Here is a 15,485-nt window from a genome sequence, read left to right as displayed (position 1 = left end):
ATAAATCCAGAGGTACTTTACTTTTATTTCATTATTCTTGTTCTTTTCAGTACATACTATTTATTTCTAATTGCCAAGGTAGCTGAAGAGTCAAACATAAACTCTTCTTGTGTGGGAAAAACTCCAAAAAAAAATAAAGTCAAGGGCAGATTAAATGGTTCACTTAGCTGTCAAGATATTCCAATTAACTTGAAATAAAAAAGCTTTAGGCAAAGGGATGATTTAAACATATTTGAAGACTACAATTTCCATTTGTTATTTGACAAAAGCTGAACTTCATTTTGTTAACCAAACACAGCTCATTTCAAGATGAGAAGACAGTCTTTTGTGGAACCTTCTTGGCTATATTTCTGTACAATGGGAACAACCTTGCTTTTATTAAAGTTAATATGAAACTTTCTGTTCATAAAGTATGCTCAACATATGGACTAAATCTTTAAAAGATCTCACTGGGCTAGACTCTGGGGTCAAATACCCCAGTGAAAATTTGTATTAATCCCATGGAATCAAACTGAGTCATTCCAGATATATACCAGCATACCAGAGGTCAGAGTCAGATGTTGTGATACAGCTATTCTCCCTGAGATGGACCTGTCACTATGCTGCAGCTCAACCCTTAACATATTTTATTTCTAATACTATCAAATGGATTAAATGGATTGTATGTAGTGGTCAGTCGTGCAGTAGGGGAAGGGAAGTTATTTCTTTCCAGATTAATCTTCTGTTGTTTATTTAAAGAAGACCTAGTCTAGATAGGCCTGTGCTCCATGAAAGTCTCCTCTGGTGGCTAAGCTTATCATGTAACTATGTTCAGCCTTTCAGGTTTCAGGGACAGACATTCAAAAAGGCTGAGCCTGAATTGATTCAATCTTTCCAGGTTAGTCTAACCTGGCAAGGCTAAATCAGTTTTGTAACCAGACAGACGTGCCAGAAATGCAGGCACATGCCTGCAGTGGCCCAGACTAGAAGCCAGGGGATGCTAGACCAGCCCTCCCTCCCCTTTCATAACACTGAACTGAGGGGGACATGGCCAGGCCCTGACAGGATGCTGTGATTAAGGAGTTCCCCTCCCTCCCCTCCTAAACAGACCAGAAGGGCATGTTTATCATCCCTAACTTAGTGTTTATCACCTCATTAAGAAAACAACAGAGGGACATTACCAGCTACCTCTTGATACTACCTTTGTTCCGTGTGCCATAGCTCAGAGGTAGCCAGCATGTGATCTGCTAGCTAATGCTGAGTAGTGTCTGTGAGGGATGGGGGAATACCTGATTTGCAGAGAGTGAGGAGGGGAGGGAGAGAGCAAGCAGACACTGCTGTGCCTGCAAGTCTCTGCCAAATCTGCAGCCAGGAAGCAGACAGGAGGGGCCAGCCCTGCTGTGGAGCAGAGAACCCCACCCAGACCACAGTGCATGCCAGGACGCTAGGAGTGTCTGATTTAACTTAAAACCAGCGAAGGGTCTGGGACAGATATTGCATAAACTGGTTTGAGCCAAATCAGTTAAGTCTGATACTACATTCAACCAGGTTTATTTCAAACCGGTTCCAGCCATTCTCAAACTGGTTTATGTGCATTGAACATCTGTTCTATTACAGGTTTAACCCAGTTTCTGATCACTTAAAATGGTTTATGTGAAATGTCTGTCCCTAGCCTTACTGTCTGTGATGTTATATGCTGCAGTTGTGTCTCATCTTGAATGAACTCAGAGAATATGTTTTGCTGTCCATGAAACAGTCATAACATCTATAATCTCTATCTCAAGTATATGTGGACTATTTAAACAAACACTTTGCTTCTTAGCTATTTCCAGTTTACAGTGCATCCTTGAGAGAACTAGGGTCACAGTATGATCCCATTATATTGTTAGCCCACTGGCTTCAGTGGGACTACTACTATTACAAATTGTTCACCATCATAAGTACCGTCATAAATGGCTACAGAGTCTAGCTCTTAATATTTTGCAGGAAAGGATGCTGATAAGTTATACCAATAACAAAGTATACTAAAAATCTATTCTGAGATTATTTTTTCTTTGAGGACCTGCTAACAAATGTGTGTTTCATTTGAATATTTGGACAAGCAAGCAGAGTAAATATCCAGTGACATGAATCACAATAGAAACGAGCCATTTTTCTCTTTTTATTATTTGTGTAATTGGAAAACATCAATACTAAAGGATTTTGGACTTGACTGTTTTAAAGTTTCCTTAAGGCAATATTTTATGTTTGTTGTTGTATTCCATTGTCCTAAAATGGCCGCATGTGGACTCTCAACTTTATTCAAGATGCTTTACTCTCATCAGGTTTATATCTGGAATTAAGCCAGAAACCACAATGTTTAGTGATTAATTAATAGCAACCTCAATGTTTTTGTTATATTTTAATAATTTATTAAGTATTGATCCATCTACTCATTTCCTGATATTTATATAGCTTAATGGCCCTCTGGGGCCCAAAGTTTTTCTTTTGTTTGAACCCTCTCATGCTAGAAATATATGGTGGGAGTGGTGGTGATGATGACGATGTTATAGCAACAGGAAGAACTCTCAGAGCTCTCAGGAATCAAGAGGGCTCAGGAGCCAACATTCACCCGAAAAGGCAGATTGATCGGTCCCCTCTCTAACATTCCTCTCCCACTACAGCGTCATGCCATGTGGATTTCCTAACTGCCTGTCTCCAGGATACAGACTTTTCCTCTGTGCACTAGAATCACAGATCAGTTCTTGATTTTTAACTTTGCTTTTATCTCGGTAAATTCTTTCCATGGGACAGCAACAGCAAAGCATGAAAAGGGTGAATGGACATTGCCAGTAAAAGTGAAGAGTGTCATTTTACTGTCAGTAAAAGTGGAGCGTACTTTTAGCTGAGGTTTGTTTTCTGGTCATTTTTTATGTAAATCAACTCAGGAATAAGATCCTAACCTTGTAAGCTGCTTTTAACACAATTTTCATTACTTCAGGGAAATGGTTATCAAAATAGCCTTTAGTTATCATGTAAGCAGAAAGCGCCAGGAAATGACGTTTCATCTGAAGGAAAATAGGCCAGCTGTGCTTGTTTTGGCTTTCCCCTGGTGTTTTCTGTATGGCAAATGTTGAGGTAGAATGAACAAGTCTTTCCTCTTTTGAAATGTTACATGGCCTTTACTTGGTTAACAAGGCAATGTCTGTCTTGTCAGCTAAACTATTCATCTTAGCACCGTATTTGCAATGTAGCTATAGGTTAAACTAAAAGCAATGGGTAAAAGCTAATGTCATTTGTGAGCACGTAGATATGACTGTTTTCTTATGTTTTCTTCAAGGTGGTAAGGTTGAGAAAACTGGCCCAGCAGATTGCAAACTGTAAACAGTGTATTGAACGCTCTACATCTCTCATCTCTCAGGCTGAGCAGTCGCTAAAGGAGAATGATCATGCTCGCTTCCTGCAGACTGCTAAAAACATTACTGAAAGGTAAAGCATAAGCTGCGGGGGAATTTCCTTCTGAAAGGTGCAAGAGCATAAATTAGTGTGGCTGATTAGTTATGTTTGGCCTCTTGCTTTTCTTAGTCCAGTGTAAATGCTTTCATAGACTAAGAAAGGGAAACAAATTGCTTTAAGCCTGTGACAGGCTGTGGTTTTTATTGTAATATTTCTATTTTAAATGTATTCATGTTATAATAATAATGCTCTAGTTTCGCTGCCTGTACATGAGGAAAGAATGGTTAATAGAGTCCTTGCTAAAGTCTAAAACTACCCACTTGCGGGACAGATCAGAACTACCTCCAGCATCAAAGGAATTGAGTAGCTAGTCATACTGATGCTTCACGTGGCCTTGGTACACAACCTTTGGAGGAGAACTGAAAGGTAGTTTTCTGAGGCAGGGTCATGGAGAGCTAGGGAAGGTCAGGAGTTAGTCCTCCAGAAGCCATAACTAAGCTGGATTTAGGGAGTACTCTGAGAAACCAAACAAGGCTGGTGGTCTTCAAGTGTTTCTCTGGGGGAATCCATAAAAATCCCAAACTAACAATAATTTGCGTTGCTTTGAAATGGTCAGGGCCTTTCTATGTTATGAAATCAAACAACTATTTAAAAAAGAAAGGCCTATTGCTCTAGGTATTACAACAGCTTCATCATCCACAGATGAATGGTGTTGTGTATTTGTACATGAAAACCAGTAGGTTCTAATTAGTCCAGTAATAAATACAGTGATAATTAGAGGTATTTGGAAACTGTAATTCCTGCTTCATGGAAAAATTGAAAATAGCATGAAAAATGAAATTTCCTGTAGAAATGGAATTCTGGAATGTTTCTGAGGCTCCCCACGTTGCTTGGCCTCACCGCATAGCCTCACAGACAAGGGACCACACCACCCAAGGAGGGTGGGAGCTCCAGTTCTGGAGCAGCCTACTAGAGATTGCCCTGGAGTTGGGGCTCTACGAGCCCTGGTTCCCTGAGCTACTGAGGAGTTGTGTGCATAGAAGCCAGGGTTCTCGTATTTTCTAGTTTATCAGCATGCCAGGTATCTTAATAAGGAGCAAGGCTTAGCAAGGAGACAGCCTGGGCTGTCAAGATGTGAGCTTAAGAGGTCTTACTGAGATGTTTGAAGTCACCCTGCCTTGTTTCTGTGTCAGTTTTGTAAAAACCAACAGTTCCCATGGAATATTTTGATTTCCATGGAATACGGTTCCAATAAAAATGTTGCTGGAAATTTTCTAACCAACCTAGAACTAATTTAAAAATACATAAACAAGTGTATTTGTATCTATGACAATGATGAGTAAAAAGTATGTTAGAAAAAGTGGGCAGTCCTGCCTCTATCTTTGCCCAAATGTTCTTTTGTTGTCTACATGTTCACTTTAGATCTTCATTTAATTCAGCCCAGCGTAAGGCTCCCTGGTTTTATCTCTTTTATTCTTCAACTTGCCCTTCCTCCATGACACTCCCTTTGCAGATTCGTAAAATCCCAGAACATCATGTTCCTCCACCTAATCTCTAATACAAACCAGAAGCATTAGACTGTCACTGTTCTTTGGAATACAAAATAAATCTAACCCTGAAAAGACTAAAGCGTGTTTTAATTTCTTCACTGTGAATTAGTCCCCTTGACACCAGTAGTAAAACTAAGCATGCTCATTAGACCCTGCAAATTTGGAGCCTAAATTTGATTTTGCAGGGTTAGACCCCCCTTCAATACTCTCTTTCTGGACTAGATTCTGACACACTTGTGGTCCAATTGAAGTTAATGGGACTATTTACATACCAAGGTACAATTCAACATGACCAAGGTAATAAAATATCAGCTTTTATGAATATGCTTGAACAACAATGTGTGCAGATCTGATACATTTTAAATGTGTGTCAGGGAATATTCACAGAAAGTCTCCTTTAAACTTGTCAACTTTCATATTTGCATCATAAACCCAATTGCAAGAGATGTATTCATCCAGTCACAGAAGAGAAATGACACCAATTGACCTATGAATCCAATCACTTTTTGCATATCATAGTTTGGTAGTTGTAGTTAGATAAATAACCTCCAAATGAATGAATGATTTCAGCTAGTAAATACATTTGAGAAAATTCCTAAGGTGCTCACAGGCATACTATAAATGGAAAAAGAAGGTATATTTGTTTGATACAGAAGAAAACTTTGTGGTGAATAAGTTAAATTCTCATGTGATGAGAAGCCCTTTCTTTGCTTGTAGGGTATATATAGAAACTTTACAGGGCCTTGAGCTCCAGCAACTAAACCAATTTTTTGAAATTATATTCATTGTAATTCTTCCAGGACACATTTCAAAATAATTGCAGCCTAAAATTTTCTGTCAGAAACACAATGGGTAATCACGCATAGTAAAGACTGTATTGCACAGGAGCTCTTAATGAGTTATTCACTATGACTAAAATTCATTTTCTCTTCATAAAGCCTTAGTAAAATAAGGCTGAAGCATAGGAAGGAGGACTGGGGGAAATGAAATGTACCTCTGCAAGTAGGGCCCACAGCATAGATCCTCCCTGCTATTAGGGCTTCAGCTGTGGGTCACCAAATCAACCGAAAATGGACCCTATCATACGTATTAAGAAAAGATTAAAATGATAGTAATTACACAACTTGATAGAGTTGGAAGACAACACAGGACCCCATGTATTGTAGCTACATAGGCACATAATTGGTATACATTGATGCAGCTAGTCATTCAGCTTACCTGCAACCTCAGGTAAACTGGTTAGAAACTTTCAACACTATGCTATGTAAAAAAGAAATATAGGACCCTACATGAGGTAACCACGTTGGTACAAATTTTGTAAGATTGTAAGGATTTCCAAATCACCAGTTTTAGCATGCAGTGTGGGGTGGGGAGTATTCAAAGGCCTCAGCAGTCTTCGCAGGTCTATGCTGGGGTGGGGGGTGGTATTCAGTCAGTCCCCCAACTCTCACTTAGAGCAGGTGATTTCAAATGGCTCTCTTCATACTGGTGATGGCTTGTAATATGCTTAATGTAGATGTCCTTTGACAATTTTATGGTTTTGGATACCATGAGGTGCTTCATCAGCTTCAAGTAGTGGCAGGATACTCTGCAGACTCTTGGGATGCTCTCATAGCTTAGGCCCCTTACTCCAAGTGCCCCAACAATCAGTGACTACACTGTCATGTCATACCCCCTCTCCCTTATCATATCCGCTAGTAGCCTATACACAGACAGTTTTCACTCCTGGGGTTCAGCAAAGCCTGGATACACCAGGCCCTAAATGTCATGTCAGGCAGGACTATTACAAAGACCCTTTTCATAAAGTGCAGGTCATGGTGAGGTACCCTCAGAAGCTGGTCTGCTTAGATACCTGCTTCTGTCCTTCCGAGCAACATCAGTATAAGGCTTCCATTGCTTCCATTGATTTCAGCCAGAGTAGGATCCAGAGGAAATGCATGTGACTTTTCCATTAGAAGCAGAGAGTTTAAGGCCACACTACAAATGTCCTGCTAGTGAAAACTACAAGGATCTTCCCACTGTATAGCCAGTGTGAGGGACACTTACAATTGAAGTTCTTATATGTCATTCACACTAGCATAATTGCTTGGGAAACAGCCGTGTCCACAACAGAACCAATGCTGAAAATTGTTTAGTTTTCCCAAAAGAGGCCATGCTCAGGTTTGGCAAGATGGGTGCTGAAACAGATTTAATCCAGGTCAGTCCAGCTAGTGGCCTGCTGGCTCCATGAAGCCTGTGCATGGTTGCCCTACGACCTCCAGGCTCACAGGCCAGGTGCTGCTCCTCTCCCACTTCTCCCTCTGCTCCAGCTTCTTCTGCAACCCCCAGCCACTCAGAAAATTGGACAGTCCTGATTTAATCCACTCCTATTGCACTTTTAAAAAAATCATGTGAAGTAAGGCAAGAAAGAGATTCAGGAAAATTCAATTCTCAGGAATAAAAGCAATAGGGTTTCAGAAGCTAAGTCTAGAGCAAAAAAAATTGTTTTGGGAACAGTACTCTTTGGAGCACTCAAACTACTTTCATCTGTCATGTGTCATGAATGACAGACAAGTGCAGTTTATTGAAAACTGTATCTTTTTTCAAATGGAGGCAGTTAAATAATCCCCGATGTATAGCAGAAAGCTAAATCTCTTGGTTTAAGTAGATACAAATTCTCTTCTGAATCTCTGTAAACATAGCAATCCACTTACACTCCTAGTACCATTGACACGCTTTGAGGTACTGAGCTGATAAGTTCTAAATGAAACATCCATCTTGGACCGAATTTTCTTGGAGGCAGGGGCTGAGGCGGGAGGAAGGAGAGGCAAACTCAAAACCCTTCATCTATAGATGTATGATGTTTGCTGGGGGGAAAAAAATTACAGTTTTTGACATGAACTAGACAAGAATGAATTTCAGCTTTGAAAGGAACATTATTATGCATGTGTGCTGTACAGTAAAAACCTTTCATAATAAGCTATCCTGACATATTTGCCTTGTCTTTGTGCTGTACTTTATGGAGTTAAAATTAGTGCGATTTTGCTAACCACTGGAGAGGGTGATGGTTTCTAGTGAAAACACAGTTTTTGAGACAGAAGTATAAGAGAATGCATGGAGCAAAAAACTATTTATCAAGGCTGCAGTTGAGAAAGATACAGCATCTGTCAGGTTTGTTCAAAAAACAGCAACAGCAACAGCAAATAAAAATACTACTAAAGAGTAGTTCAATAGGAGAAAAGAAAAGAAGAAATATTTTGTTTTTTAAACATAAGTTTAATAATTGTTTAGTTAAGACTGTAAAGTAGTTTAACATGGCATAGGGGAGGCAATTAGGTAAGAGTCTCATCCTGCAGATTTTGTTTATAAGACTAGGGACTATAGGACAGGGCCCTAATTTATTAGTGTGTTTAAAATGGTTGTAAAATATTACTTGGACTACTTGAGCAGCTCATAATGGTTATGGAATTGTAATGTTTATTAGACAAGAAATGTGAAAGCTACTGCATTCTTGTAGTAAAGGATTTTTTTTTCATTATAGGGTTTCCATGGCTACCGCATCCTCCCAGGTTCTAATCCCAGAAATTAATCTCAACGATACTTTTGATACCTTTGCGCTTGACTTCACCAGGGAGAAGAAGTTGCTGGAATGCCTTGATTATCTTACAGGTATTTTGGAAACATTTAATTCACTTGTAAAATGCTACGGATAGAGTTGTGCACTTTGCATTTCCTCCTAGGCTATCCAGTAGTCCCCTTTATGGTTTATGCCTGTCTCAGATGGCAGCACGAAGAGCGGGAGCAGCCTCTACAGGTAATGGTTAGACAATAGTGAAATGGGTAGAGCTTTGACTGTGCCCCAACTATGGGTTGGCCAGCATAGTTAAATGAACATGAAGGGGAATATAATCTGAGTTTTGTGAAGGATGGGCACATAATACCTGGACCAATGTAGAAACAGACACCAAATTCTAACTCTACGGGTCATAATTCGTGTTATGAATGACATTATGAACTGATTTATATTCAAAGTACTTTACAATATTGAAGGACTCCCATATCACAGCCAGATGCAATTCAAACCACTAGCCTTTGGGAATCAGTTATGAGTGAAGTTTCCTGGTATCAACCCAAACAGAATGTTTCACTAGTAAAAGACTTGGAAAAGCTTGAAGTGTTCAGGGTTGTTAAATGTGCAATTTACTTTGTCCTAATATAATGGCTTGGTTCTACAATCTTTATTTAGGTGATTTGATCAGGGCTTAACACATGCTAAGGTAAATAAATGCATAATTCAATGGTGTACATCAGTTTTGGTGGTTCCAGGGCACCCCTAGGGAAGACCAAGAGCAATGGATAAGCTTCTGGAAGGCTGCGTCAGGCTCAATTCCAGGAAAAATTCCTTCAGTCAGGGTGTCCAGACTATAGAATAAGCTCCCTCCAGTGGTGGTGCAGTCACCTACCCTGGAAATCTTCAAAAGGAGACTGGGCAGTTGTCTTTTCCTGCTTAGTGCAGGGGGACTGGACCTGATGATCTACAAGGTCCCTTCCAGCCCTTATTCAGTCTATGTATCTATGTATCCATACCAGTGGTTCTCAACCTTTTTTGGCTCCAAGACACCTTGATAACTCTTCTGAGCAGCAGCCTGTCTCAAAAATGAAATTGTTTATTATAGCGCTTACCTCCTTACATAAGAGCTGGAATGAGCAACTAAGCACTTATCATTTCATAAATGGGCCTGGCATGTGTGGGGAGAAGGAACAATCGTTTTCCTCCTATCAACCTGTGGCATGCTTAGAAGGATTTCATGGCACTCGAGGGTATCATTCACAGTTTATAATTATTGCTATATATAGAAGAGTTTTAACACAAAAGCTAAATCAAGGAAATGAGAAGTTAAGGCAACCTACATCTATGCCCAGTTTTTTGGACATTTCCTGCTGGATGACTGATACAGCACGTCCCAGTTTGACTAAAGCAGAGTTTTTAATCTTACCCAGACAAGCCAGCCTTTAATACCTACTTCCCCAGCCTCTGTGGATCTCATTTTCATCCTGCCTGCTACTCAAGTCCATACTAGATACCATCTTTAATTCGGACCTTTCTGTAAAAGTTTTGGCTGGGCAAATCCCAGTCTTGCAAATTCTTTCTTCTTTTCTTTCCTATGCATGCAGCTAAAACTGTTGGCCCAATTCTCATTATTTTATGCCTCATATAGTACAACTTCCTTTTCTCTGACTTTGACAAATGCAGTCTTTCCCTTCTGATATCATCCATGGTGCTGCTGCAAAGATAGCTTATGAAGCCTATTACTCTGACCCTGTCACTAATCTCTATGCATCTCTCTACTGCACCCCCCGTTCTATTGTATTGAACTGTCTCCACTTTGAAAACCCCTCATAGTCCATTGCCATCCCATCTGTCATCTTTTATTCATTATCAAAAGTTCAAATCCCACCTCCAAGCAGCCTGATCATATATGTAGAATGTAAGCTCCATAGGGCACGTCTTCTGTTCCCTCTCTGATGTCACAAAGCACACGGTTATCCTAGTCTCTGAGTAAGGCTCCTTTGCACTATGATAATGCAAATAAATTATGATTAAGATAATTTATAAGGATAAATCTCCACCATTCTTCTATGTGCGCTTAGAAATCTAATGCTGAATTTTGCTTTCAGAGTTTTAAATTACTTTAACAGATGTATGCAAGAGGCAAAGATTTTTGTGGATCATATCTTTTCTATTTATTCTTTTATTGGACCAACTGGATAGTTGGGATAGACCTAGACAAGCTTTTGAATGCAGTGCATTCTTCTTCAAGTGACTGCATTCAATAAGTTGTTTACATCTGTCCCAACTATGCAGTTGGTCCAATAAAATGTCATCCACAAAACTCCTTGCTTCTCACTTATTTCCTGGACAAAAACACTAAAACATTACTTTAATGCTACTCTAAAAGATATAAAAAACAGTTTTAATAGTGTTCCTTGCACATCTTCAGTGTTGCATATCTATTATTTTAGAAAATTAAAGGTGTTTAGGAAAGTGCTCACATATAATCTACTTTGAGGCAAGGCTAAGTAAATAATAAGGGAAAAGAGTAAGACTTCCTGCTTTATGTTAAATCATTCTGTGATCCCAGAGCAGTGTAATATCTATATTCTTCTGACTTTAATGGAATTCACACCCAAAAGCAGAAAATGTAGATTGGTATTTTGAAAGTTACTGAAGGGAGCTAGCCACTCAATTCATCTTGAAATTCACCCACAAAATATTTACCCAGAGCTTTTTACCCTCCAAGTACAAGAACCTTAGTCTTCCAAGGGCTGTAGGTTGCTGACCCTTGCAGCCTAAATTTTTATTTACTATTTGTCCAAAGACACTGTTTATGGGCCTCTACCAGGATCAGGATTCTGTTCTGTTAGGCCTATAAGTGAAATAAAGATACAAGATCCCAACTGAATGCCTGCATCTGACCCAAAATGGATCCCACAAAAAATTAGAGGTCAAAGATAAATAGATCAGTTAATTCCTTGTTAATGACATTTTTATAAACAGGAGGACAGAAAAGATATACCTTTTCTAAAGAGAAGGAAAAGCAAGGCATAAGCCAAGATACTATAGCATAAAAATCGTTTTTGATACCTCTAAAAATTGAAGACGACAATCTTTAATATTTGAGCTTGTGGTAGCAACACTTTAATATGTGACTCACCCTTTATAAATCTGCTAGTACACACTTCCTAAACTACACTGCTGTCCTTTTCGGAAGATGGTTCCCTTTTTCTTTGTTCTGTGTTTATATTCCCCTTCCCCCATAAATGTTCTTTTCTTTTTATTTTCATCCCTTTTTGTTAATATCCATATGTCCTAAGGGCCTCAGTTTGAAAAAATATGCACTGATCAGCTACAATATGTAAAGCAACATAAATCATGGTCATAACACGAAACATTTTCGAACATTGCCATGTGCCTCCCAGTTCACTTTTCACATAAATGAAAAATGCTGGAATCTTTGATACTTGAATATAAACATAACAATGAAGGATAAAATATAACAATATTTAATGCAAAAAAATAAAACTAACATTTTACAGAAAAGGTTTTGCAAGAGAAATAATAATCTTCTTTACATTGATTTCTTAAAGTAAAAATATATGCTTGTGAAGATCTGAGAACTGACAGCAAAAGCATGAAAATTCTTGCTTCTTCCTGTACTTTGAATTCAGATGATTGGGTCATTTTAGAAGGAACTTCCTCTACTTCTTTCAGTGACCCATTCTGTAGCCCAGAGGAATAGTACTATTATTCTTTGTATTTATTATTTGTGGTATGATAACTTTGGAGCACTAATTAAGGATTAGGGCCCCACTGGGATATATACTATAATGTGCTCAGGAAAAAAGATAATCCTTGTCCCCTATGTCTACAATGTAGGGTTTCACTACCAAGGAAATTACATAGGCATTAAAGTTAATTGGGCCCCGTGCCAGCCTATCCACTCAGTTCGTCTGGCACTAAGACCTAGTTATAGTAAGAAAATGCCACAGCTTTGACTCTGAGTGAAAGAGTAAGAAGTCTGCATAGCAACTCAGCATCTCACATAAGCAGAGATAGTTACCCAAAAATAATGTTCTCAGTACCACTGATCACACTGAGGCAAAGCACCCTAAAGTTACTTTGATGTAAGAGGATTTGGCCCCATGTATGGTAGCAGTTTTTAGCATGTCACCAATGAATAAGCAAAAACTTCTGTCCAAAAATGGCACAATACAGTTGTAAGGTCCTTTCTAGAATTAGCACTATAGTCTCAATGGTAACAGGGAAGGTATTTTACCTACTGTGTCAGTCAGCTCCCTCCACTAACACTTCTTTATTTTTCACAGCTCCAAACCCTCCAACCATTAGGGAAGAGCTCTGTACAGCTTCTTATGACACAATCACAGTCCACTGGACATCGGATGATGAGTTCAGTGTGGTCTCGTATGAGCTTCAGTACACCATCTTCACTGGGCAAGCTAATGTAGTTAGTAAGTATAATGCTTATCTTCTGCTTTGCCTATGATTTTCTGTTAACCAAGTGCCTTCAAATATAAATATACACAGAAGTCAAGAAGAAAAAGAAAGCAATTAATGTCCATGATTTTTATGGCTCAACTTCTATATTTAAAATTCAAAATGCAAATAACTTTGGAAGGATTTTTATAGTTCATAAAGAGAGAGAAGGAAAATCATTATACCTGTTAAATTACTACATCACTAGAGACTTTAGTTTTTTGCATATGGCCCAATGAAAGTATTTCTTTTTAATTTATTCATTGCCAAAGTCTATCTTTAAAGCCTGTGGTAGGAGGAAAAAACCATATTTACTGAAAAACTGAATTTATAAACATGATTTCAAATGTGTTGAATCATCATCAATATGTTCATTTATTTAAGCAACGGTGCTTTGATCTAAACATAACTACTTTTTATGGAATTGGCCAGCAATAAAACTGGTTGTAGTTTAGAGACTGAAAGTTATTGTGAGCACAGTCAGTAAGGTACATATGCTTAACTACAGTAGGCTTGGAAAGTGTAGAGTGAGAGAGAAAACCACTTGCTATTTGACTTTGGAGAAGTCACTTAACCTCTCTAATTTAACACCTCTTTCCCTACGTGTTTATTAGGAAGTACAATATGATGTGTCTCAGTGTATGAAAGTGTAATTCAGACACTTTCATTAGCTACATCTATTGGCATTGTCAGTTTCTTCACCTGTTTCTTCATCTGTAAAACAGGGTTGAACTGTTATTATCCTATCAGAATGGATTGTGGCCTTGTCTATATAGTGTGTTCCATTCCCAGTATGGCACATGGAAACATACTGTGTTGCTTCAAGAGGGCTACCTCCTAAGCCAGAAGCAGCCCTTCTGGTGGGCTAAGTGGCACTGGTGCGTGGTATGACCAGTTAGGCTAGGGACAAAAGTTACACATAAACTGGTTTAAGTAATCATAAGCTGGTTTACACCTGTAACAGAACATAAGTTCAGTGCAGATAAGCCAGTTTCAAAATGGCCAAAACCAGTTTGAGATAAACCTGGTTGAATGTAATACCAGGCTTAACTGATTGAGCTCAAACTGGTTTATGGGATTTCTGTCCCAGACCTCTTCCTGGTTTTAGTTAAACAGAGTCCCCCAGCATGCTCTCTGGGCTGTGATCTCTGCTTCAGCTGAGCAGGGCTGGCAGTGCCCCTCTGCTCTCTAGCCAGAGCAGGGACAGGCAGGGGTGGGGGCCTGGCCAGATGCTGGCCCCGGAAGGGAGCAGGGAAGAGGTTTACCCCTGCCCCCGCCAGCCTCCCCTGTCCCACCAACACAGACCTGCATTTCTCCACTGGCTGCCCTAGCACTGGGGCTGTGACTAGCCCCAGCAGTAGCCTGGAGAGAACTGGCCAGGGTTTAATTCTCCCCTCTCTGTCCCATGGATCTGAGCCAGAGTTCACCTGGCGCTCCCCACTCACTGCTGCAGGCGTGGGAGTGGAGGCTGGGTGCCCACCAGACACTGGCTGGTATGGCACCCTGAGGCAGAGGGGGCAGGGAGGGACATTATTCCCCCCTCCATCCCCTCAGCCTCTGGGGGACCATAGCTGGGGTCTGCCCACCCCAAACGCCATCACCGTAGATCACTCCCTGCAAGGGGTAAGCAGCGGGTTAGGTCCCCCACCCCCGCTCCCTCTGCCAGATGCCAGAGGGAGGGAGAATAACCCCCCGCCCTGTACCCTTGCTTAAGGGGCCATGCTGGCTGGGCTCTGGCAATGCCCCTACCCTGCTGCTGGAGCAGCTAGGGGGTAGAGTCTTTGATGCGAGCATAAGCCCCCATCATGGTGTCTGGGGAGAGTAAGCTTCTTCCCAGCTGGGGCGGGGGGGCAGAGTGGGTCATCTGAGCTGCAGCAAGCAGTGCATGGTGAGTAGCACCAGGGCTCAGAGGAGGCCATAGCCTCCCAAGGCTCCTCCAGTGCCGCCGCTGCCCCACGCAGTCTGCGGCAGCTTTCCCCGCCCCACCCCCACGTCTGCTTACAGTGCCCCCCCTCCCCCACCAGGAGGAGGCTCACACTCCAGGAAATCATGACAGGGGCTACAGCCCCCGTCACGGTCACTCCCCCCTCACCACTCCAGCAGCCAGAGACCACCCTCACCACTCCAGCAGCCAGAGACCAGCCGGCAGGGTCCATTAGCTGAGGGGGCAGGGAGGGGAGTTATTCCCCCCTCCCTCCACCATCTGGCAGAGGGGGCAGGAGGAGGTTTATCCTGCCACTTGCCCCACATAGGGAGTGAGTGGCAGCAGCAGTCAGGGCAGGCAGACCCCAGCTGCAGTCCCCCATGGGCAGGAATAAACCCCCTCCCTGCCCCCTTCACCTCAGAAAACATTGCCAGCTGGTGTCTGTCCATGCCCTGCCCCCACCCCTGCCATTACAGCAGCGAGGGAGGAGTGCCCGGCAGACCCCGACTCGAGTCCATGCTGGTGGGACAGGGAAGGGGGAATTAAACCCCCTTCAAGTCCG

General features: G+C 41.1%; 1 protein-coding gene across 1 annotated transcript in view; it reads left to right on the top strand.

Moving 5' to 3' along the window:
- Window positions 1-15,485, top strand: part of MID1 (midline 1) — a 313,623-nt gene that overhangs the window by 262,489 nt on the left and 35,649 nt on the right. The window contains exons 5-7 of the mRNA XM_019524500.1: window positions 3,299-3,447; window positions 8,485-8,612; window positions 12,831-12,974. Coding sequence (XP_019380045.1) covers window positions 3,299-3,447; window positions 8,485-8,612; window positions 12,831-12,974 — 421 coding nt within the window. The remainder of the gene's footprint in view (window positions 1-3,298; window positions 3,448-8,484; window positions 8,613-12,830; window positions 12,975-15,485) is intronic.

This window comes from Gavialis gangeticus, unplaced genomic scaffold, assembly GCF_001723915.1.
Source record: "Gavialis gangeticus isolate Ggan-Ray unplaced genomic scaffold, GavGan_comp1, whole genome shotgun sequence".
NCBI lineage: Eukaryota > Metazoa > Chordata > Crocodylia > Gavialidae > Gavialis > Gavialis gangeticus.
The sequence above is the reverse complement of the archived record's forward strand: the minus strand, read 5'-3'. Positions and strand labels throughout refer to the sequence as shown.